Source organism: Sceloporus undulatus, chromosome 1, assembly GCF_019175285.1.
Source record: "Sceloporus undulatus isolate JIND9_A2432 ecotype Alabama chromosome 1, SceUnd_v1.1, whole genome shotgun sequence".
Taxonomy (NCBI): domain Eukaryota; kingdom Metazoa; phylum Chordata; class Lepidosauria; order Squamata; family Phrynosomatidae; genus Sceloporus; species Sceloporus undulatus.
The window spans coordinates 26,192,166-26,218,757 of NC_056522.1; the positions used below are offsets into that span (position 1 = coordinate 26,192,166).

Here is a 26,592-nt window from a genome sequence, read left to right on the forward strand (position 1 = left end):
TATGAGGTGGTTGCTCACTTGATGCAAACACAGCTATGGATATGGGGGTGGCTATGGAGAAGGAAGCTTATACCGAACCAGAGTCTGGCACCTTAGGATGTTTCTCCCATTTATGCCTACCCCTGCCCCGGTTTCATTTGTAGAGATGCTTCTCTAAATGCCCTTCTTCCTGATGTGAAACCCCAGAGGTTTAGAGAATGGGCATTTTTGGTGACGGCTCCTCTGTTTGAGAAATCTTTGCTATTTTAATCACTCTTACATGTCACTTCAGAAAGTGAGGTGGAAGCTGCAGTGAGAGAAATTAGAAATAATAAGACACTAGGAACTGATGATATTCCAACTGAATGGCTACAATCCACACAAACAGAATCAACTCTAGTGTCAACTAAAATATGTCAACAAATATGGAAAACAAAACAGTGGCCAACAGATTGGAAACTTTCAATATATGCACAGTGGGTCCTTGGTATCCACTGGGATTTGGTTCCAGGACCTCTCGTGGATAACAAAATCTGTGGATGCTCATTATATACAATGGCACAGTAAAATGATGTCCCTTATTTAAAATAGCAAAATCAAGGCTTGCTTGTTGGAATTTATATATTTTTGTAATATTTTCAAGCCATGGATACTTGAATCATGGATAGTTGTTCAAGCCATGATAGCTGGACAAAGATTCCATGGATATGGAGCAGGGACATAGCCAAGGGGGGGGGGGGGTTCTTGGGGTCCACCCTCCCTCCGTTAAATAAAATGAATGGTGTGTGCTGCCGTGAGAATAGAGGGTCATGGAGATGTTTCACTCACAAGGTTGCCATGAGCTGAAGTCTGCTGGAAGGCAGCTAACAACCAACATGTCAGTGCTTTCATTTCTTTTCCTATTGCTTGGATGTTTTTAATTCCTCTTCCTCCATATTTGTTTAGGTGGTTTTTAGTTTTGTTTTTTAAATATTGGATGGTTTTTTTTAAATTGCATCTTTATTTTTTAAAATTACCTTAGTTTTCACTGCTGTAATTTTAGAATTTTGCATTGTGCTGTTTTATAGTATTAACTGTACAATGCCTAGAGATCTTGTTTTACAGATGTCTGGTAACTGCAAGTAGTAAATAAATAAATGCTTCTGGCCTAGCATGGTCTACTGTTAGCTACATAGGGTACCTGGAGGACCACCTCTCTCCGTACAATCCGCCCCGCACACTCAGATCATCAGGGCAGCTATTGTTAAGAGTTCCAGAGGGGAAATATAATTCCACCTCTAGGAGGGCCTTTTCCATCTCGGCCCCCAACCTCTGGAACTCGCTGTCCTTTGAGCTCCGCTCAGCCACCTCCCTAGCCCAATTTAGGAAGGGGCTAAAAACCTATTTATTCGAACAGGTTTACCCCTGACCAGAATACTTCCTCCCCTGCCCTCGCACCCCCCCCTTCGTCAGCATTGTTTTGCCGGCATGAAATTTTATTATTTTTATTGAACTGTTTTAATTAATTTTGTATGGTTTATTGTTGTACTGTTGTATAATTGCTGTTCACCACCCTGATTTTAAGAAGGGCGGTATACAAATAAAAATTTTATTTATTTATTATTTATTTACATATATCTAAGCTACATAAGCAGCAAAATAATGCTGTAGACTGGCTAGGTGCCATGTCAGGCTGTGGGACTGGGGAGAGACATCACTTTCAAATGTTTCAAACATACCTTGTAAATAGTTAACTAACACATCAGAGATACAAGTTCTAGCCTAGACCTTGACTTGCTGTGCTGGTCTTTCTATTTGCAAGGAATGATGAATGAAGAGGAGCAATGGTAACTGTGATTACCTACCTCTGTTGTCAGGTTTTCAAAATAGCAAAACGGAACAGCCAAAATACATGACATGCAGGGTCGACAATGAGGAAGCAGCTATTAAGATGTCTGCAGTCTACCTAGATGATTTATTTTATTTATATCCCACCTTTCTCCCAATATAGGGATTTAAGGTAGCTAGCAGTAACTTTAAAACTGTACATATTAAAAACAATACAAAAACATTTTAAAAGTATAAAGTCTAGCATTCTCTGAAGATGCCAGCCACAGATGCTGGCAAAATGTCAGAAACAAACTCTTCTAGAACATGGTCACATAGCCCGAAAAATCCACAAAAAATTATAAATATGGTATTTAAAAACCCATTAAGTTAACATAATTAGCCATTAATACAGTGAAATGCATTTTAAAATTCTACTGTTGTTGTTAATTGCCCTTGAGTCAATCCTGACTCATGGTGACCCTTGTGGATGAGACATTTCCAAGACTTGTTGTTCTCCACTGCTCTGCTTAGATCCTATAAATGCATGCTTGTGAACTCCTTAATAGAGTCCATCCATCTAGCGTGCAGCCTTCCTCTCTTTCTACGTCCCTCTACCTTTCCTAACATTATTGTATTTTCGAATGAACCATTTCTTCTCATGACGTGACCCAAAGTACAATCTCAACTTTACCATTTTGGCTTCCAAGGAGATTTCAGGCTTAATCTTTTCTAGGACCCATTTGTTTGTCTTTTGGGCCATCCACAGCATCCTCAGCACTCTTCTCCAGTACCAAACCACAAATGAATTAATTTTCCTCCTATGTTTTCCTCACTGTGCAGCTCTTGCGACCGTACATGGTAATAGGGAAAATAATGGCTTGTACCATACTAACTTTTGTGCTCAGTTGTATTTCTTTACATTATAGGATCTTTTCTAATTCTTTCACAGCTGCCCTCCCCATTCCAAAAGTCTCCCTCTTATTTCTTGACTGCAGTCCCCATTCTGATCAATGTTTGACCCAAGGTATGGCAACTCTTTTACTATTTCATTTTCCTCATTGTCTAGGTTGAATCTATGTAGAGCTTCCATGGCCTATACAAGCCTGAAAATGCATAGCATATAAATACCCAGCCTTCATCAGTATGAAAAAGCCTAATGGCCCAACAATTATAAATTTAAATGTATAAATACCAAATGAAATTACAGTGGGCCCTTCACATTTGCTGGTGTTGAGGACAGGATGTGAAAGTGGGAAAACCACAAACAAAAAACACATTTTTTTTTTACCTGAGAGAACACCCCTCTACAAAACTCTAGGTCTTCCATAGCAGCTCTATGGTCAACATCTGCCAGATATTGACCATAGAATTGGACTGGAAGACTTAGAACTGTCTAGAAAAGTGTTCTCTCTAGGAATCACTAAGTCCTTCAGCGTTACTTTGGGCAGAAGTTGATCATAGTCATGCTGGAGGACCTAGAGATTCCTAAAGAGAAAATATCAATCAAATCTGTGAATAATCAAATCCTCAAAAGTTAAAGTCAAAATGTGGAGGGCCAACTGTATTGATTTCAGTTCACTTAGTCATTTATTGCTCTGTAAAATTAACATACTGTCCAGATTCATAAATTATACAGTGGGACCTTGGTATCCACGAGGGATCTGTTCCAGACCCCTCCTGCAGATACCAAAATCCATGGGACCGCGTGCAAGCAGCCACACTGCCATTAGGGACAATGGAAGTTCAGGTGAAGTACTGTTGTCCTTACTGGTGGTGCGGCCATCTGCATACCCTGCTATAGGGGACAATGCAGGCTTACCATCTGCAGATACTTAAATCTGTGGATGGCATGTCTGCAGATAACAAGGTTTCAGTGTATAATGCATAATTCTGTCTTTATGGAGAGCCAAATATATGGAACTTTTTGGCACCTCATTCAGTCTAAATGAAAGCAAAAACTTTTTAACCATCAAATAGCAGATAATAAGGGACACCTGGCAACCCTCTTGCAGTCCGAGATGGTTCAGGTCATTCTACTGTCTCATTCTGTGGCATATGCTATGTCTAATTGACAATAATTCTCCCTAATGTCAATAGAAGACATTTCCAGTCCTAGTCCTTTAGCATGATATCCTTTAACTGGAGATGTCAAAAATTACTGAATATAATCATGTACAAGTCTAGACATTTTAGTCAAGAAATTAACACACAAAAATCTGAGTTTATTTAACTACAGTACAATAAGTACTTTAACTCTTATTCAAAAAAGGAACCATTCCTTGGCGACAGGCAAGAGTGAAACCTTTCCTGGAAACACTGACCCCCTTCCCCATTCTTTCATCCATCCAGCCTTTAGTAGGAGCAGAAACAGTTATGACTGCTGGAATTTTGTCCATTCTTGTCCATTGTTTTCCTTTGCTTCATCCTTTAGATCAGTGGTTCCCAACCTTCCTAATGCCACGACCCTTTAATACAGTACCTCATGCTGTGGTGACCCAAACCCATGAAATTATTTTCATTGCTACTTCATAACTGTAATTAAACAGGTGTTTTCCAACGGCCTTAGGCGACCCCCATGAAAGAGTCATTCAACCCCCAAAGGGGTCCCGACCCACAGGTTGGGAACCACTGCTTTAGATCCTTGTTACATGCCCCTAGGTTTACCCCTGACTTATCCAGGGATCATGTCAAAATCCATAATTTTGGCCCCTAAACCTGCCCTTGATGTATATATGAGGTCGACTTACAGTTGAGTATATACAGTAAAACATGTGACACCCTGCAATTAAAGCATATGATTTGTTTATACACAATGGAGGTAGAACTCAGAGACACAGCCAAGTTAGTCTGGAATATCAGTATGCAAAGGGATCTTATAGCACCTTTAAGACTAGCCAAGCAAAATAAGTTTTTAAAATGTGCTTCTTTATTTTTTTAAAATCACCTTAGTTTTTACTGTTGTGTTTTTAAATTGTTGTATTATGCTGTACACAGTGAATTACCCTGTATATCTGTATTAATCTTGACATTTTTGGTATCCCCATGAGTGGAAAATAGCCTGGGGCAACATGTAAACAAAGAATTCCTTATAATTCCATGTACAGTGGTGCCTCGGGTTACGAAATTAATTCGTTCCGCGGCCGCTTTCGTAACCCGAAAAGCCTTCGTAAGCCGAATTGCCATAGGCGCTAATGGGGAAAAGCCGCGATTCCGTGCGAAAAAGCCGAAAAAAGCACCAAAAGTTTTTTCGTAACCCGAAAAAACATTCGTAACCCGGAACAATGATTCCCTATGGGATTTTTTCGTATCCCGAAAATTTCGTAACCTGGGTATTTCGTATCCCGAGGTACCACTGTACAAAGATGCAAGATTTTTTCAGATAACCAGCAAACGTGTACATCAGCCATTAGCTGCTATACAAAAAGATACAAAAGGGAGCTGCTTTAAGCAAGCTACCATATCTCTGAGCCTTGGGACACATTTTACTTGTTTTAAGTACAAATTTAACACATATTATACTTTGCATAAAATAATGAGGTGAAATGAATGAAAGCTGATATTTGAGAAGAAAACACACAACATTTGAAGCAACCCACAGCTACAAAGCTTCACCATCTCTGTCACCCAGAATGAGATTATTGGTTTATCTTCATTGTAAAAACGATTCAGAATCTAAATTTTAAATATGGATATGAAGCTCTATGAACTCATGGACACCAAAATTATAAGTACTGTACTCTTATTGCAGACTAGAACAAAATATGTTGCATAAGCTAACACAGTTTTAAAAGCTGTCTGTAAAATTCAGTGGCATCTATTAAAACTAACGTAAGTACAACTGATAAGGAAGTATACTCCAGACAGTGAAGTTGTTCTCCTTGCTGGAAATATCCCTTCATCAATTGGAAGCTTTGTTTTGTTGCCATAGCTACTTTCATTACAACTGGCCTTGACTAAAGCAAGAGGTATTTAGTGTATATATAAAACAAAATTAAATGCCACTTCCATCGCAGAAAGTTAAAACATGAACACAAGAAGAGCATTGCAGGATCAGAGCTAAAGCCTATCTAGTCAAGCCAATCAAACAAGATTCCTAAGCGAAGTTCACCAGCAAGACATGGGCAACATCTCTTTCCTGACATTTTATGGTGCAATTGGTTTTAAGAAGCACATCATGGATAGTGGCCATCAATACCCATATGCTCCCTGAATCTGTCTAATCCCCTTTTAAAGCCATGTTATGCCAAGAATGACAAAGCATCCTTTCCAAGATGATCAAAATCAGTCCTACCCACCCTGGTGGCCAACTCCAAGCTAGTGGTGGCTATGGGAATACGGGGGTTAGAATACAACACATCTGGAGACCACCAGTTTAGGGGAAGTTATTTTAATTGCAGCTTATATTTTCTGTTAAAAGGGGGTACAAAATATGGGGTATATAATAATACTTTGTGAGTGTGTGTGGTGTGCCTTCAAGTCATTTCCAACTTATGGTGACCCTAAGGCAAAATTATCATGGGTTTTCTTTGCAAGATTTGTTCAAAGGAGGTTTGCCATTGCCTTCCCCTGAGGGTGACAGCATGTGACCTGCCAAAGGTCACCCATGAGTTTCATGGCGAAGCTAGGAATTGAACCCTGGTCTCCAGAGTCATGGAGTTTATCACATGGGGGAAATCCCGTGCAAAAACACAATTTAAAAGCTGGAAGAAACCCACAAAAGCGAGTTGATTTTCATACATGTCGTCATTAAACTGGTGTTAACCCGAACAGAAAGTAGACAAAACACACTCCTTTATACTTCTGGGATTTTCCGAAAGTAAAAAAGAATGGCTTTTGTCTACTTTCCATCTACTTTCAGTTCAGGTTAACAACATTTTAGAACGACGTCATGTGAAAACCAACCCACTTTTGCAGTTTTTTTCTGATTTAAACCCCTGTTTCTGCACAGGATTTCCCCCATGTTTCATACCAGGACGATTGGCAGAGCCTTGAGGGAGGGTGAGGCTTTGATACCCTCCATGATAGCGACCAGAATTTTCAATATCAGCAAGGTCCATTGGACTAAGCTGAGGCATGTGAGTATATAAGGACAGTGCACCCCCCATCCTGCCTCTTTTCCACGAAGCAGGGAAGCAGAGCTGACATCAGGATCTTCTCTGGCTAAGTTTTTGTGTCATTTGTTGGAAGGGGTTTTAGACATTTGGGGTCTTGGTTTCCCCAACAAAGGTCTCAAGTTCTCCCTGGGCCTTGCTTTCTCCTCCTTCCCTGCCTTGAGTTCCCTCTGGGGCTTGTATTTTCCCTGGGCCATGAGTTCTCTCTGGGCCATGAGTTCCTCTGGGTTTTGGTTGTTCCCTGGGCCTTGCTTCCTCCTCCTTCCCTGCCTTGAGTTCTCTCTGGAGTTTGCCTTTTCCCTGCTGGGCTGTGAGTTCTCTCTGGGCCTTGCTTCCTACTCCTGCCTGGAAGTCTCTTCAGATGCAGCAGATTTGATTGCCCTTGTGGTTTATTTTAACAATCACTGGTGCATACAGATATGGATTCATGATTGGCCTTTCCTCAGGCCTCACCTTTTTGGAATTCTTTTCAATAGTGGTTACAGTAGACATTTGGGCAGTCGAATTTTCTAATTCGTCTGTCCATTTTTGATGTGATAATGCTGCTTCAGTACAGGTGATTAATCAGTTGTCTTCCAAGTCTCTTCGTGTCACAAGATTGGCCACGGTGTTGGTGCTTGAGTGTTTGAGGCATAACGCTCAAGAGACAGACTTCCACCGGGCAGTGATGCTTGAAGAGCTTTGGACGCTTGGAAGGGTGAGGTGGCAAAGATGATAAGCACTTCACTTTTGGACAACACACGGTCCAATTATGGGAAGGCTTGCAAGGCCTTTGACAGTTTTGCACTGTACATGGTTTAAGTCACATGTGGCCAGTACCTGTAGAACACTGTTTGCAATTATGTGTTTATTTACACAACAAGGGGCTAATAACACAGACTATTAGGAATAAATTTTCAGCCTTAGCCTTTGCCGCCATTGCCCGGGGTTAGTCGGTCATACATCAGATTTTAGAATTTGCAAGACCTTAACAGGGCAGGCTAGGATTCGGGTCATTAATTATGATGATAGGAGGCCCATCACTCTACAAATTCTCAAGGGTCTTAAGGGACAGCAGGCTCTCTTGTGTTTCGTTTCACCCCTTACGAGGCCAGTTTGTTTTGTACAGCGGTGTTAATGGCTTTCTTTGGGGCTTTAGAATTAGTGAATTGGTCGTTACATCAAAACAATGACACTTAAAATAGGGCCCTTGTACTTACTGATTTGGTCCTAACTAGCCTGACTGCTATACTGCAGATTAGAAGGTCTAAGACCGATTAAATAAAGTAGTGGGACATCTATTACATTAAATACTTGTATTATGGCCAATCCTTGCCCAGTACAGGCATTGACAGAATATGTGGCACTTTGCAGCCAAACTCTGAGCCTCTTGTTTCTACATATAGACCACTCACCCCTGACTAAATTTCAATTTTGGACTGTGCCAGTTAAGGCTTTGGATAATCCTGTACCAAGGGGGGGTTAAATTCGGTACTTATTCTTTCCAAATTGGAGTGGCCTCCACGGCAGCAGCCATAGGATTTGAGGCACAGATATCAAACACAGATGACAATATTCAGCTTTCAAGAAGTATGTGCGGATGATTCCTGCAACACATTAAATTGGTTGACTCTTGTTTCTTTCAGTCTTCAGAGTTCATTCTATTAGAATTCACATCCTCCACCTGCGGGCACAGTATGATTTGTTGGGCAGTGAGACAGGCTTGAGCTGGTCAGATGGGCTCTCACCTTGGTCTCAGCGAGATCGCCACGATTGAATGTTTGGGCAGACGAGGCTTACGCTGGCGTTGTCTGTTCAAGTTGTTGTTTGAGGAGCATGTTGGCCCTCAACCTGATGTGCTGCTTATAAACTTTGTTGGCAAGGACCTTGGTTTGATCAAATGCAAAGATCTAATTTGTCAAGCGAGACATGATTTTGATATCATATGTCATACATGGCCTGGCATAAGGTTTTTCTGGTCTAAAATTTTGCCCCAACAGTTATAGAGAGGGGAAAGTAATCCACGTAAATTGGATGTTGCCAGAAAACAGGTTAATAGAAATTCTCTATTGAGGACATCTGGCTTTCTAATTAACCACCCATCAATTTTGTTTAAACACACAGAGTTGTACCAGTCAGGGGGGTTCACTAATTTGATCTTTTGAGGGATTTTCAAAATGGGGTTAAAAGACATTTTGAATAGCCTGGTGGAGAAAGGGACAAGCTGGCCCATATGGGGTTAAAGAACTGTTTGGTATGCACAATTGGCACCCCTTTGTGGTGAAAGGTTAGGCTCTTGATCAGCTTAACACATTAAGGGGTGTGGAGTTGTGAGAGAACCTGCCTTTGAGGTAGACATGAGGGCTTTGCTCAACCTTACAAATTTGTGGGGGTTTGGGGGAGAGTGCCTTATGTTTACCTTCCTAGGACTGGACTGAGGATGCAATCCAAATCATCGGATTTACCTCGGGGTTCAGTGTTTGTGCCCAAAGGGAAGGCTGAAGAGGAAGTCTAGGATTGACACCTGGCTTCAGCTGGACCCGCACCAGGCTTTTCACTTTAATCAATTTGCTCAGAGTTTGAAGTTAAGGTTGAAGTTCAAGTGCTTAGCTTTAAATAGATTATAGGTCAAATAAATGGCCCTTTATTCATCCAATTTACGTGTCTGGTCTCGTTATTTCATGGTTGGGTATCAAAATAAACTGCATAGTCCAGGCCTCAAACCACTACATCATGCTGGCTCTCAATAATACTATATGCTTTACAAATTAAAGATACTGATATACCTGCCAGGATTTCACAGATGCAAACCAGGACATGTGGCCAAGCTACAGCAGAGTATCATCGGGATAACAAAAAATATTAATGTAGGAAAACACAGAAGCTAGGAGAGGTTGCAACAGTTTGCTTTTGGAGGAGCGTACCTGGAAAGGAAAGATTTTACCCCTCCGCTCCTCTCCCCATTACTGAGTTAAATGAATGCAAACTGCTTTTGTACTTTGAACTCAGTTTGCAGCCTATGAAGTAAGTTGAGGACAAAGCGGGCAAGTGGGAGGAGAAAAGAAAAACTGGGACATTTTAAAAGCAACTTAAAAAGTGAGATGAGAAAGGATAACTTGGGATTCTCCATGCTGAATCGTGACAGCTGTAGGATATTTACAAAGCTTTCTTTGCAATTGTAAACTTCCTTCTTCCCACATCAAGGAGCATTGCCTGGATCCTAAGATCACAGTGACCTGTCACCTTTACATTGTTCATGAATAGGTATTTATATACCTAGGCACTAGTCATTACGCAAGAAGTGTTTTCCACCTCACAGGAAGAGAGCTGAAACTAAGAATGGCAATGCTGATACAAATGGTGGTGTCTTCACATCAGGTCACTTCTTTAACATGAGATCCAGTTCATGTTGGCTTTTATGCTCTGTTATGCATTGCAGTTTAAAAAAAAACCAGTGTTTTCATATTACATTACTAATTTTGCTAAATTGTATAAACTGCTCTGGGAAAGTTTTTGAAGGGCAGGAGAAAAATCGCTTTAAGTAAATAAATACATAGGAAAAAATCATGTTTAACTTGGAAGCCAATCCAGCTGTGGTCAAATGGGGTTTCGCTCTTCTCAATGTGTTTAGGATTGTGGGCTAAACATATTCAGGGATTAGGATCACTTGATCAGGCATGTTGTTTTTTTAATGAAAATACTTCCTTATTTTAATGAAAATGCCTTATTTTGGTCTACAGCAGGAGAGGAAAGGGTTAAACCAAGGGTCTTCTGTTCCTTTTCCCTAAAACCACAGAGGTAGTTACTAGTGATATCTTTAGATTCTTGTCTAGTGCTGAGCACTGTGTAGATTACACAGAAATGGCATTCCTAATTCAAGCAAAACCATGCCAACTCAATGGAGCATCATTAGAAAAGATCAAAGCAGCCAGTCACCATTAAAATAAGTAGGATGGATAGTGTGCCCTTTCTCCAAGGATGAAGCTATGGGCCAACTGAATACTTTGTTCAGTTCTTCTTTTTTTAAATACTGTCAGTTTCCAGTCTAATATCAACATAAATGGTCAGACAGGGATGGAGAAATCTGTCTGGTTTGTCTTATGTAACATTTGCTTTTCTCTTAAAATCAACCCATGGGGAGAGGCAGGCTGTTGTTGCTGTTCAGCAGTTTCATTGCATCATGTTTCAGTTTGTCCATTTTTAAAATGAGCATGCAAAAATCTATATAAATTTCAAGGACAGTTTTGAGCACACATACAAAATTGTACACATTTCCCCTAATATACAGATTACAAACTCTTCCCCTAATATTTGGCCACAGATTTCTTTTACATGTGCATTTCTGCAACCAATTTCTCCTAATACAGTATATGCCTTTTTGTATATAAACCTCACTAATGCACAGTATGCATCTTTGCACATATTTGTAAATAGGTGTATGGCAGTGTGGTATAATGGTTTGAGTGTTGGACTAGGAGACCAAGGTTCAAATCCCTGTTTAGTCATGGAAACCCATTGGATGATCTTGGGCAAGTCACACTCTCTCAGCCATGAAGGAAGGCAATGGCAAACCACTTCTGAATAAATCTTGCCAAGAAAACCCTATGAAAGGGTCACCATCAGTTGAAATCAACCTGAAAGCCCAATAACAACCAGTACAACACTGCAAAATCTAGAAGAGTGTAAAAACTGAAGGAATCATTGTGTTCTAGTTGACATAGTAATTTGGGTAATGTGAGTTAGGCTTGTTCATACTAAAATGTAAACCAAATGAATTTTTTCTCCTTCTCTAGTTATAGAATACTGCTATTTTATCTAGAACATGGATGGAATACCAAGCTGATATCCTTTCAGATATTTGCTTGTTTTTAATCCCCCCCCCCCTTTTGACCATCTTAGAATCATAGAATCATAGAATCATAGAGTTGTTAATCTTTAGTGAAGGAAGAGCTGTGGAGTGGAGTTGGCTTTGTAAACCATGATGAAGTAGTGCAGGTGTTAAAAGCTGACTTTTGGTAAAGTGTTTCTGCTGGACCAGTGCCCAAGAGTTATTTAATTCACTGCTGCAATGAAGCCATGAGCTTCAGTGCTATATATCTAGACATTACAACAACAAAAGCCTATAGAAAATTGAAAGGCCATTTTTTATGTTCACATCACTTCGCCACTACTACCATTTCCAAAGCTCTGTGGAGCGATTAAGGGAATTTACTGCTATTTGCAGAGACTCCTTGTGAAACCTAGTGCTGTAGAATGGGAGGAGTATAGTTAAAATTGCTGCTGAATCACAAAGCTTACTGGGTAGTATTGGGCTATCTCTACCACACAGGGTTGCAGAGAAAACTACTGGAAACATCTGATGTCAAATATACATACAGTGTTCATCCATATCCACAAGGCACAATTATAATAGTTCAATACAGTTGGCCATCCATATCCACAAATATTTTATCCACGGATTCAGCTATCCACAGCTTGAAATTCAATCTGCTTCTACAACTATGTAGAAATGCATTGCACCATGCTCAAAGATGTTATTGAATACTTCAGAAAAACAACTAACAATGGATCAGACAGACAGATAGACAGCCTGCCTTTGCCCTTCTTTCTCTCTTCCTCCCTTCCCTCTTTTCCAGGGGAAAGATGAGACACCTAAAAAAAGGACCCGAGATGATATGATAGTGGGAGCAACCTTTTCTTCCTAGTTCTCTCTTTAAACAGTAACAACACCAATAAAAACACTTTGCATCTCCAGCCTTAGGCTGCAGCCACTACACCTCCTCCATAACTCCTCCAAGACAAAAGCAGGCTAGTTGGCTGGGTCTGGCATTGCCATTCAATCTGCTTCTACAGCTACATGGAAGAGCATTGCACCATGCTCAAAGACATCTTTGACTTCCTCAGAAAAGCAGCAGAGTGACAGAGGAGCTGACAACCAGCCTGCCTTTGCCCTTCTCTCTTTCTTTCCCTCCCCTATTTTCCAGGGTAAAGATGGGACACCTAAAAAAAAGGACCTGAGATAATACAAGGATGGGGGAGGCAACCTTTTCTACCCAACTCTCTCTTCAAATGCTAACAGCACCAGCAAAAAAACTTTGCATCTCCAGCCTAAGGCTAAGGCAACTGCACCTCCCTCACAACTCCTCCCAGTTATGACTCCCTTATGACTCCTCCAAAGAAAAGACAGGCAGACTGGTTGGGCCTGTGCATTGTTGTTCAATCTGTTTTTATAGCTATATGGAAAGGCACCATGATCAATGATGTTTTCGATTACCTCAGAACAGCAGTTATTGTTGCTTGTTTGTTTAGAAAGGATTACAAAAGCATTTCTAAGGTTTTAAGAGTTTGGTCAATCCATTGCCAGGCTAGTGAATGAAGAAGGTTCAAGACCACAATAAACAAAGTGGGTATACTCTACCAACAAACCAGCACATCACCCAAGAAATCACAAAGACCCTCAGAGCAACATCCAAGGATCTGAAGGATGCTGTCATCTTGGTTAACACAAGTCTTCACAATTCAACAAAAGACTGAGGCGTAGTACTGACTGGTGTCTTGCACTGGCCTGGGCCAATTTTAGAGCTCCGTAAAGCTGGGCATCCATTTGCCCAGCCCTAATTTCGGCGCCCGTGCGCCATCTTGCCACACCCCCGTCCACACAGGGTACACGACAATGATGTGCACTCGCCGGAAGCATTGTCATCATGGTGCATTATGACACCCTTAAAAAGCTGCCTATGGCAGCTGGCGCAGAACCAAGGGGCAAAAACGAGCGGCATGGAGCCGCCCACCTGTATCCCCCCTGAGTAAGAAATCGTTTAGAGAATGGCAGCCAGGAGAAGACAACAGTTCTGTAAAAAGAACAGTGCAGCCTGTCTCATGATGCCCAAGATGTCTAGAATAATGTTCTCTTTGGCACCGTCGTGGCACCTTCTGGTACTCCTTTTGGTGCTGTGTCATCTCGATGCAGCGCTAAAGGTGCACTGTGATGATGCCCGTAGTCACAGTCCAGCATGACAGCGGCTTCAGGGCAGAATAGGAGTGTGCGTTGTGTGAACGCCATGCCCCCACTCTGCCCTGAGGCTGGCGTTTATCGCCAGTCTGTCAAGGCTGTTAGTTTGGGATACACTGCTCTCTGTAGCATTTTGGATGTGTATTTATTGCTTTTCAAAATTACTACAATGTGGTTACTGTATATAAACAATTTATTATTATTCTACTTTAGAGTGGTGGTTTTATTCCTTGGACATATTTATTTCTTTGACATATAACAGTTTAGTGCATTGTCAGTTTCTCCCTTCTATTTTTTCCTGTATAGGAAACATAAACATTTTCTGTGTTTAGCCTTAGGTGTCATATCTGTGGCTGCATCCACACTGCAGAAATAATCCAGGTTAGCACCACTTTCACTGTCATGGCTCAATGCTATAGAATCTGGGGATTTGTAGGCCTCATTCACACTGGTGGCATTGCTCTGGAACAAACTAGTCAAATTCGGGGGGCTCCCTCCCGAATCTCTCCGGAAGCAAGTGCTGACTACCAATCAGGGGCATTTTAACATGAATGCCCTCTTGGAGAATTCGGGTTTAAGGTGAAGGTGCCTGGCTGTCAATCAAAGTTAGTTCCGCGATGGTCATAGGTGACGTTTCCAGCACTGATAGGGGCATCAGAAGTGTGCTTTCCACCCCTTCCTTTTTTTTTTAAAGGACAAGGCAACACTTGTCAAATTTAAAAACCTCTGGGGGGGGTGTGTGTTGTGGGCATTTGGGTCAGTGTTGTAGATTATGATCTGCCCTTGGCCCCATTTTCAACCCCAAAATGAAAGCTAGTGCCATCTCTGTAGCCTGTATCCTACTCCCTTAGCACCCCAGAATGCCTCATACACAGGTAACAACAACAACAACAACAACAACAACAACAACAACATTAATTCCTCACCTCGGAATGCCAGAAAAGGATGCTTTTTTTTGGCTTTCCCTAGGCTACCCCTGAATTCCTTAGAGACAGTAGCAAAAGCTGTATCAATTTGCCAATTTGCCTAATTGGAAAGAGAAGCATTACATTTGATTTCTAACATTCATTCGCTTTGCAGCAGTCCTACCCCTGAAGCCAGTAGCAAAAGCTGTATCAATTTGCCAAGTTGCAAGATTACATTCGAATTGTAACATTCAGCATTGCAGCAGTCATTCCAAAGGAAAAAATAGGCTACCCCTGAAGACAGTAGCAACAGCTGAATCAATTTGCCAAGTTGCAACATTACATTCGAATTCTAAGGGGCCATTCATTCTCATTGCCATTCATTCTCATTGCAGCAGTCATTCCAAAGGAAAAAATATGCGCATTTTTTGCCAAAAATAATTTAAAAAAAATAAAATCCAAAGGAAAAAGGTCTCTGCTGGATAGCAGAGGCTTCCCTTGCTGTAGTGCCCTGACTTGCCCTGAACTGACCCTTTCTCCTGCTCACGATCTATCTATATACTGTATCTATATATATCTATATACCTTTACCTACAAACATGTGCATTTTTTGTCAAAAATAATTTAAAAAAATTAAAATCAAAGGGAAATGGTCCCTGATGGATAGCAGAAGCTTGGCCTCTTCTGCCCCCCCCCCCCCGACCTGCCCTGAATTGACCCCACCAGTCACCCCCTTTTTGCCTCCTGTCACCCTTTGCATCCAGCGATTCCCCTTTTTTCGGCTCTTTCCTCCTCCTCCTCCCTCCTCCCTTCTGATGAGGGGAGGGAATGCTCTGACCTCTGCCCGCCCCCTGACCCTAATCCCCCCCTGAATTTGCCCCAAACATGATCGAGGGCAAGTTCATATTTCGCTGAACCCGGGTCTTTTGAGAAAAGACGGATTTTAGCCCAATTCTGGATACCCCGGGGTAAGGGGCATTTCCTTGTGCAAGCCTCGACATGGATTGTGACAGAATCGGGCCCAATATGAACTTCATGTGCAAGAATCGATTTCAAAACCGATGTAAAAGGTAATGTGAATGGCCCCATAGTTTGTTGGATCACCAGAGTTGTGTGACAAAGAAGGCTAAATGTCTCACAAAATTATAGTTCCCAAAATTTCATAGCACTGAGCCATGGCAGTAAAAGTGGTGTCAATCTGGATTATTTCTGCAGTACAGATGTAGCCTAAAATATCTGATTATGCACATATGGGCAAACACAGGAATTCCAAAATAAATAAAAAATCCAAAATATTTCTGCTCCAAAACATTTTGGATAAGGGAGGCTCAAGCTGTTCTGGAAATGTATCATGTTTGTGTGTCATTTGTTTACTCGGTTTCTCTGTTGTTCTTTATTCAAAATTATGGGGTTAAACTAAGATCTAATAACATTTTCAACTCAAAATATTTGATAATTCTAACTTTTTTCATAATTGCAGTAATTCTGGTGCTTACATCTCATTGAATTGTATAGGAATTTGAAAACCGATCTACTGATGCTGGCAGCTGCTTTTTTTCTTTTTACTTTGAAATATTTTAATTGAATGCAGATTGCTTTGGACATTTTAACAGAAGGGCAGCATAGCATCAGTGAATTGGACAGGGCCTTAAGAGTTCATCTCAGGCTGCATCCGCACTGCAGAAATAATCCAGGGAGACACCATTTTCCATGGCTCAATGCTATGGGATTCTTGGCTCTGTAGTTTGTTGTGGCATCAGAACTCTGACGGAAAAAGCTAAATATATCTACAACTACAAATCCCAGAATTCCACAGCACTGAGCCATGGCAGTTAAAGTGGTCTCTGGATTATTTCTGCAGTGCAGAGGCAGCCTAACTCTGTCTTCTGTTCTCTGTACCTTGCTCAATTAATGATTCAGCTACTTAATACCTGACAGATAGCAGTCCACCAACTCCCAAGGTAATCTGCTCCACTACCAGACAGCCCTAACCATTAGGATATTTATGCTCATCTTTATATAAAATCTTCTTCCCATAGAATCATAGAATCACCCACATTTCTTCCACATGCCAGCACAGTACTTAAAATATTTTAAGACTGCTCTTATGCTTCTCCTTAAGTCTCCTCATCTCCAGCCCAAACATACATGGCTCTTTCTACAGCTCCAGCTTGCAAAGACTTGTCTTAAAAGAGAACTGGACAAAGTACTCCAAAAACAACTGGATTAGCACAAATTAGAGATCTATTACTTCCCATGATGTGCACAATATGCTTCCTTCAATGAAGTCTAAAACTGAATTCATTTTTTAACCAGCCGCATCACACTACAGGCTCATATTTAACTTGAGATTCATTAAGACACTTACACATATATTTTTTAAAAATAAAAAACATGCAAATAAAATAAAATGTAAATGTGATTGCTGTACACTCTGAACATGGAGAAGATCGCACTCTCTCTCTCTCTCTCTCTCTCTCTCTCTCTCTATCTCACGTGGGGAATCATCTGAGATTCACAAGTCATCTAGGATTGCTGCCATTCATGTACAAACCTTGATTTCACCAAATTTTTGTTAGATAGTATGCTTATCATAGAATCATAGAGTTGGAAGAGACCGCAAGGGCCATCCAGTCCAGCCCCCTGCCATGCAGGAAATCCAAATCAAAGCATCCCCAACAGATGGCCATTCAGCCTCTGTTTAAAGACCTCCAGGTTCTTTCTGTATTATGGAATAACAATGAAAGCACATACCTTTATATATGTTGTTCTTGGTTTTTTTTAAAACTAGAGGTTGCTGTGCTCACCATATAGCAAAGTGTAATAACATGCAAAATCCACAAAACAGTGATACCTTTATTGGAACAACCAAAATGCATAAAATACAAGTTGCAAAGTTTTGAAGCACCACTGGCTTCTTCATCATACAAAGGTGTTTAAAAGCATACATGAGAAAACATTGTTGACAATGTTAGTCACAGGACTACAATTTATCAAGATGTTCTTGTGTTGTTCTGAGTTAAAATGGTATGGAGGGATATCTATGCAGGCAAGCCATTCTTCCTTCTGGCCATGTAGTACTGGAGACAAAGTATTTTAAAATAATAAAATTTAAATTCCATTAACAATACAAAAAGTTCTTCCTTTGAGATCTAGAATATCTCAGGACTACACCAAAAACATCTTGACATAAGGGCTGCCATAATTGTCCACTTTTACCAGGGACAAAATGTAGGACAAATTCAAGACCAAACTGTAGGGCAACTGCAGGACAAAACTCAGCTCAAAATGTAGGACATTTAAGGTCCACCATTTTTCTTCAATGTCCTACATTTTGGGCTGAGTTTTGTCCTGCAGTTGTCCTACAGTTTGGTCTTGAATTTGTTCCACATTTTGTCCCTGGTAAAAGTGGACAATTATGGCAACCCTACGGGGGTGACTAACATCTTCCAAAAAAATTTTCCTCCTGTTTGATTTTGCCCAATGAAGAAGCCGGTAGAGCTTCAAAGCTTGAAACATGTATTTTATGCATTTTGGTTGGCCCAATAAAGGTATCACTGTTTTCTGCTGACCAGCCATGGTGCAGTGGTTTGAGTGTTGGACTAAGATCCTGGAGACCAGAGTTTGAATCCTAGCTCAGCCATATAGACCCACTGGATGACCTTGGGCACGTCACACTCTCTCAGACTCAGAGGATGGCAATAGCAAAAACCCCTGAAGAAACTTGTCAAGAAAACCCTGTGATAGCTTCACCTTAGGGTCACCATAAGTTGGAAATGACTTGAAGGCACACAACAAAACAACAATAATAAAGGTATCACTGTTTTGTGGATTTTGGGTGTTATTGCACTTCCTAAATCGAGAAAATCTAAATTGAAATTGGCAATACAATCCTGTGCATGTCTACTCTGAGGTTAGCCCCTCTGAGTTCAAGGGAGCCTGCTCTCAAGAAATTGTGTAGAGTACTAAAGTCTTAATCTTTTAAACGTATGTGGAGAGAACGCCAGATACATGATCAGAAGGGGTAAATGTGCAATTCTGTAATATTTGAGAAGTAGCAGGTGCTCATGTAATTAAAGAGGATTGTAATACACACTTCCCATGGCAGAGGAGCTCAAGTAGCCCAAGCATGAGGAGTATAGAGTCCAGTTCGCTCACATCACACTCTATAAAAGGGCCAAGAGTGACCAAGGGCCAATCAGATTCTCCTGTAGAGATTATTTTCTTCATCTGTATTAATCTGAGGCTGTGAGCAGCACCCAACAAAATCCAGTCTTTCTTGCAACCAGCCAGGGCCAAGCCTGCATCTCATTTCACACCATCATTCTGGATGTGGCTTTACCAATATGAAGAAGCATTCATACATACTCCTTAATATTCGCAAAAGTGCCCATGCACATGATAATATCCCAGATTACCAAACTATAACTAAAGTACTATATTTTTTTCCTGTTGAAAATATGTTCTAGCTTGCCTCTGGAAACAACGAGCCATTTAATCAGAAAATCTTTCAATTGTATCTTTGATACCATATGTATAAAACATGTGTTCTTCCAAAAGTAGCATCTCCTACCAAATTATTATTATTATCTTTATCTCTCCCCTCAATACTGTGACTCCAGGTTTCCAAACTAAAACTGTATTGCAACTGAGGCAATGGGTTGATATCTATGAAAGCTCATGGAAAAATAAAAATAATTGTTTCTTAAAAGTGCTGCTAGATTTTTGTTTTTTTCTATTTCTCCTCTCCCCATCCTTTTCTTCTTTTTAAACTAAAAAATGCAATATAGTTAAAAGATACAAAAGGCAACATTAAAACTGAATTAAGCTATTAATATTGCTAAAAACCACCTTAAACATAACAATGAAAAAATATTAAAAAGCAGTTGAACAAGCAGGAGAATTAAAACAGCACAGTATATTCTTAAAAGCCTTTTGTTTAACCTTAAATTCTCAAAAGTCTGTCGGGATAAAAAATATTTCCCTGCCGATGGAATGAAAGTAAGCCTCCCTATGAGGGGAGTTCAACAGACTAGGGCCTCTCCATTATTAATGCACATCATTTATTACATTTATTATGTATTACTTTATAAATGTAATAAATAATACAATAAGTAAATACTGCATTATTTATTACATTTATATCACACATTTCCTCCAAGGAGCTCATAGGCTGCATCCTCACTGCAGAAATAATCCAGGTTGACACTACTTTAACTGCCATGGCTCAATGCTATGGAATTCAGGGAATTGTAGTTTTGTGGGACATTTAGCCTTCTCTGTCAGAGAGTTCTAGTGTCACAACAAACTACAGTTCCCAGAATTCCATAACACTAAGCCACGGCAGCCATTATTTCTGCAGTGAGGATACATGGTATATGTAAGTCAGTGCAGTTTAGAGGGTTGTCATAGGAGATCCTTTTATCTTCACACAACAACCTTGCAAGGTACGTTAGGCTCAAAGAGAATGACTGATCTCAGTGGTAAAAGAGCTGCCCTTTCCCTAGATCAGAAATGGGAAACCTCTGGCTTTCTTACTGTTATTGAGGTACAGTCCCCAACATCCCTGGCCTTTTGCATGCTGGAGATGATGGGAATTAGAATCCAACAACATCTGGGAGCCACAATGTCCTTATCTCTGCCCAAGACGTGTTCAAATGCTTAATAGTGTGAAAAGTCTACTCAATGTTGCTTACCTAAAGCAGTCTGGATACTCTGCAAGAGCCATGTTGATCACATCCAAAGCATGCTGATAGTGTTTTTGGGATGAAAAAAGGAGGGCCAGCAAATGAAGAGAATTCATATCATCCTTGCAGAGTTTCAGTGCTTCTTGGAGGTGTTCTATTGCATCACAAATCTAGAAAATAAAAATGAAGGATTTCTCTCACTTACATGTATATTCAACTATAAGTTGACCTCAGGGCAGGTTTTGGGGCCAAAACTATGGATTTTGATGTGACCCATGGATAAGTCATTAGTAAACAAATGTTTACCAATGCGCTCTACTTGGGGCTAACCTTGTACCAAATTCGGAAGCTTCAATTGGTTCAAAATGCAGCAGCCAGATTGATCACCGGAACATCTAGGTTTGACCATATAACACCAATACTGAAATCTCTTCACTGGCTGCCAATTAGCTTCCAGGTGCAATACAAGGTGTTGGTTATTACCTTTAAAGCCCTACATGGTTTGGGCCTGAGTTACTTGCGGGAGCGCTTCTCCCTACATAATCCGCCCCACACACTTAGAACATCTGGGAAGTTCTTACTAGAATATTATAATACCAGGCTAATGACAACTTCACATAAGGCATTCACTGCCACGGCCCCAAGATTATGGAATGACCTACCAGAAGAGATCCATCTCATTACTACCTTAGAGGCCTTTAAGAAGGCAATCAAAACGGATCTCTTCCGGCGGGCTTATCCACTGAATTCCATATAAGAAGGCTATGACGACTGTTCTTCCTTGACTCTAATTGTTGGCTAATGGACAAATTGTAATTTTTAGAGAACTAATAGGAATTCTTGGTAAATTCAGTGTTAGTATTTTTTAAGGTTGTAATCCCACCTCGATCCATGGGAGAGGCGGGAGGTATAAATAAACTATATTATTATTATTATTATTATTATTATTATTATTATTAAACAAAGGATCTAAAGGATGAAGCAAAGGATAACAATGCCAAAGGATTTACAAAATTCCAGCAGGCATAACTAACCTAAAAACTGGATGGATGAGACAGTAGAGTGGGGTCAGTGCTCCCAGGGCAGATTACACTCTTGCCTTTTACCAGAGGATAGTTCCTTTTTAAATAAGATTTTAAGAACAGCATTTACATTGACCCATGGATAAGTCAACTCAGTTTTTTTGGGGGTCAATTTTTTGACTAATATTTCTAGACTCATACATGAGTATATACAGCAAGTCTTGAATCAGTTCTGTTCAGAACCATCTGGTGTGGTATAGCAAAGTACAGCAAAAGAAGATTTAAAAAGCAAAACAGAAGTGAAACAGAAGTCCCTAAACTAACTTATCAGCTAAGGCAGGATCAATAAAATCCCAATAGCAAGAAACAGAGGGAACTCACTTGCAAAGCAGGAACAGAAAATAATTGCCTATGCAGATGAATACTTTGCATCATATAAAAGAATACATTTTAAAAATCCAGCTCACACTTAAACAACTCTCCAAAGCAGATGCCTAGATTATAGCCTGCTATATGTGAAGTAAAATAAAGCTGTTGCTTCTTCGCAGCTGCCAGAGCAAAAACGAGAACAATTCAAAAGATCTCTTTTGTTTTTACAGAACTTGATGCCACAAGTTATGACAGTCTCTGGGGAGGTTTTCAGAGTACAATCTGTCAGGCTTCTTGGGTTCAGTTTTAGTTGCTGCAACATTTTTATTAATCTACCAGACCATATATAAGTTTGACTCACACCTACCAACATATCACAAATGAAAGATGGACACCTGTGCCCAAGCAACATTAGAGTGTATTCGATATGTCAAAGGTATTAACACATAAACCACAATAGGTTGCAGCAGTTTGCTTTTGACTGAGCCTACTGGGAAGGGCAAGATTCCACCGCATCCTTTTTAAGTTAATTGAATTAACTCCCACTGGATTAACTGAGGGGCCAGCATGGTGTAGTGGTCTGTGAGTTAGACTAGGACACTGGAAGACCAGGGTTCAAATCCCAGCTCAGCCATGGAAACGCACTTGGGCAAGTCACAGTCTCTTAGCCTGAGAGGTTGGCAGTGGCAACCCTCCTCTGAAGAAACTTGCCAAGAAACCTCAGTGGAGATTATCACATGGGGAAAAGGACATCCTTTTCCTGTCCTTCTTGTATGAAAGACTATCAAATAACATCACACTTATCCCGTCATTATCCCGTCAGTGAAGAATTACCCTGTCATTTTGCATTATTCTGTCATTGAACCCATTATTCAAAAGTGAGAAGACAATTCCACTTCGTTGACAGGATAATAACAGGATAAGCATGATGTGTATGATAATCTTTCGCACGATTGACCACTTCCATCCTTTGTCTCCCCCCCCCCCATTTTGATAATCTCCTATAATAGGTTCACCTTAGGGTTGCCATAAGTCAGAATCAACTTGGAGGCACACAACAACAACAGGGTTAACTGAATGCAAACTGCTTTTGCAGTTTCAATTCAATTCACAGCCATTGAAGTAAGCTGAGACAAAGGAAAAAAAATGAGAGAGGAAGAAAGTGGGACATTTTAAAAGCAGCTGAAAACATAAGGCAATAGAAGATAAATTGGGATTGCCCCTGACAATATGGGACATTGGAAGGTTTGTGACTCTCACTCATCTTGGCCGACAAAATGGAGCAGATTTGGACAAGTAACTGAGTGAATCCAAGGGGTGCTAAATACCTCATTTATACCGGGGAAAATGCTTGCCACTGTACAGGTGCTGCAGTGCACTTTCTCCTCAAAAGGATCTTCCTGGAACAACGACCCAATTCTAATATCCCCTTTTTAAAGAAGGTGATTGAGTGAATGGCCTTTGAAGCCCAAGGATTGTGGCCTGACAGGGTGGTGAATTTTTGCTGCACATTTTAATAACAACAGTAACAACATATATTACTAATTATATATTCAGGAAAAGCCTGTTGGGATATAAAAGGTTTTGTTTGTCTGCAAAAAGAAAGTAGAGAGGGTACCAGACTAATTTCTCTTGGAAGAGAGTCCCAGAGGCTGGGAGCAGCCACTGAGAATGCCCTCTCCAGTGTTTTCATTAGATATAGGATGATGGGACACAGAGATGGGCCTCCCTAGCAGACCTCAGAGCATGGACTGGTTCATAAGAGAGATTTTTTTTGGCTGTTGTGTGCCTTCAAGTTGTTTCCGAATTATGGCGACCCTAAGGCAAACCTATCATAAGGTTTTCTTGGCAGGATTTGCGAGAGTTTGTGACCTGCGCAAGGTTTCTGAGTGGTCTTCCATGGCCAAGCAGGGAATTGAATCCTGGTTTCCAGAGTCACAGTCCAAGACTCAAAGCACTACGCCACACTGGCTCTCTCAGAATACAGTCCTTCAAATAACCTGGACCCTGGAAGGGATGAAGATGACAAAAGGAGATGGCAGCATTTACAGAGAGGAGGTGTTTGCTTGTTGTTTTAAGAACCAAAGAAGGAACTGAAGTGGGGAAGTTAACAGCAGGATGGTTCTGGAGCAAAGAGAATACATGTTCTATCAGCACATAAGGCTGATCTTTCTGAGGTATGCTGGGGGAGACACCCAAAAGGTCTACCTCTCCTGCCTATTAGAGCAAGTGGGACCAGGCAACAAGATGTCCTCCTTATCCAGGACATGTCCTACATTTCAACCTTCTGTCCTGGGGGAATTTCAAACTGTCCTCCAATTTGAGCATGACTAAGAATCATGAATTTGCATTTATATTAGCGTTTTAGCTTTTGTTTTGTAATGTCCTGCATTTTGCGGAGCCTTGTCTACCTTTGCAGTGATGACACTGTGTAAATTTACAGCACTTTATAAATAAAGGTTAATAAATAATAATAATAATAATAATAATAATAATAATAATAATGACATCTGGTCACCTTGAAGTGGGAGGGACAACCCATTTAAAGGATGCTTTGCCTAATGCCAAGGCAACTTATATGGAATGTACATTGACCTGACTGAGATGATAACCATTAAGATCAGAGATGGAGGTGGGACATTGAGGCATAGGAAATTTTGCTCCCAACTTTTTATTTCAGCTCTTGGGAATCTTTCTTCAGTTGTTCTGCTCTTCCTTCCAGAAACTCAGAGGAGCTTACAGGGATTTCACAAAAATCATACATACATAAAAATCATACATAAAAACAGTTGACACCTATTGAGGTTTGGCAAGACAGCATCCCATGCTTTCAAACTGTTCTGAGCCCAAAGTGATGCAGTGGACAAGGACACATAAAATTTGCAGCAGAAGCAAAGAAGGTTAACCCCTGAACCATACCTTTGTGGGAGGATCCTCAGGAAATCTACATCAGCTGCTTCAAGCAACCCAAAGGAAAAGCAGCATAGAAATATAACACCAGATAAGTTGCTTGGATCACATACAATGGGATGGATGCACAGAAAAACTACAGGAAAAGAGATTCCACCTAAACATTAAGAATTTCCTGGCCATAAGGGCTGTTCAACAGTGGAACATACCCCTTCAGAAGGTGATGGAGTCTTTTTCTTTGGAGGTTTTTAAATAGAGGCTGGATGGCCATCTGTTGGGGGTGCTTGGATTGTATATTCCTGCATGGCAGCATGGGGTTGCACTTGATGACCCTTGAAGGTCTCTTCCAACTCTATGAATCTATATGACTGCTCATAATCACAGGCCAAGATAAAAATTAATCTGAAGCCACATGTTTACTCAGAAGAAAGCCCAGGTATGTTTAATGGGGCTTATATCCAGGTATGCACAGGATTGCAGCCCTTAGAACACTTCAAGTATTTGTTAGCTACTAAGCAAAACTGCCTTGATAACTCCTTTTGTTCAATATCTTTAGAATCAAGTTTCCAAAGGGAAGAAGCCTTGACATTTATAATGAATACAAAGCCACCTTCACTGCAGTGAGACCTGAAATTCTATCTTTCAGAGGCTGAAAGTACATTCTCCTAGGAAATCTTCCCCATTTGTTATTGAATGAGACCTTAACATAGGACAGATCACTTAAAGATGATATTCTAAGAGGACACGCACGTCCGCATTTGCTCACAGGAGCATTTCAGTGGTGAAAGGGGAGAGAGGAGAGCTAAGATAACAAACATATGACCAGAGACTGGACTTTAATTCTCTTTCCTACACAGAAGTAGATTTTCAGTAGGAAAAAGTTAACATGGAAAGAAGGCCATAATATGCAATGAAAGTAATCAAAACATGTATCATACCAAGTACATTTTTGCCACTTACATGGCTGTTAAAAGAAAACACACCCCAAAAAGTGTGGTAACCTGAACTCAAATCCCCACTAAACTTCTTAGCCTCAGTTCTTTATCTATAAAATGGGAATAGCAGTGGTCCTCTGGATAATATTCAGGGGTCCACTGGAGTTTGCCAAGATCATAAAGTGGTCTGCATATAGTTATGGTAGAAATAATACTAAACACTGCATGGTTGATTGAATAAAATAAAAAAGGATAAGGCTGTTGATAGCTCCTTGTCATCACAGTTATCTGTTACCTCCATTAATGGAGGGAATACACCTCTAATACACTAGAGCAGGAGTTCCCAACCTGTGCTCCAAGGTGCCCCACGGCTGCTCCAGGAAAATGAAAGAAATAAAAATTGAATGAAATTAAAGAATAAGAATATATTCCCATATATACTCCTAAACACCATCAACTTGTAAGACGTAGGGTCAGCCTCTTAGAGGCTCTGCTATAGAAATAAGGGCTCTGCGAGTCAAAAAGGTTGGGAACCTCTGCACTAGAATAACATCAGCAGAAGGTTAGAGCTTTCATGTCCTTCCCATGTTCTTCTTATAGGCTTCTGGTGGCTTCGTTGGCTGGTTTCCAAACTAAATTGAAGTTGCCAAGCAAAGACCAAACCAAAACCACCCTTCAAGTCCTAAACGTCTCGGCCCAGAACAGGATATCTAAAGGAATACTTGTTTATCTATAAGCCTGCCCAGTTGTTTAACTTATTATATTAAGTGCTGCTGTGAACTTCACCTGGTGCAGAGGTTGGAAAGAACTAGTGATATGGCCCCTGAAATTAGAGAACTCTCTCCACTAGACAGACCAATCCCAATATACTATC

At 40.6% G+C, this 26,592-nt stretch overlaps 1 protein-coding gene across 6 annotated transcripts in view; it reads right to left on the minus strand.

Moving 5' to 3' along the window:
* Positions 1–26,592, minus strand: part of TTC7A (tetratricopeptide repeat domain 7A) — a 290,642-nt gene that overhangs the window by 116,495 nt on the left and 147,555 nt on the right. For all 6 annotated transcript variants that reach the window (XM_042476228.1, XM_042476218.1, XM_042476210.1 and 3 more), the window contains exon 15: positions 20,492–20,652. In XM_042476228.1, the coding sequence (XP_042332162.1) occupies positions 20,492–20,652 (161 nt within the window). The remainder of the gene's footprint in view (positions 1–20,491; positions 20,653–26,592) is intronic.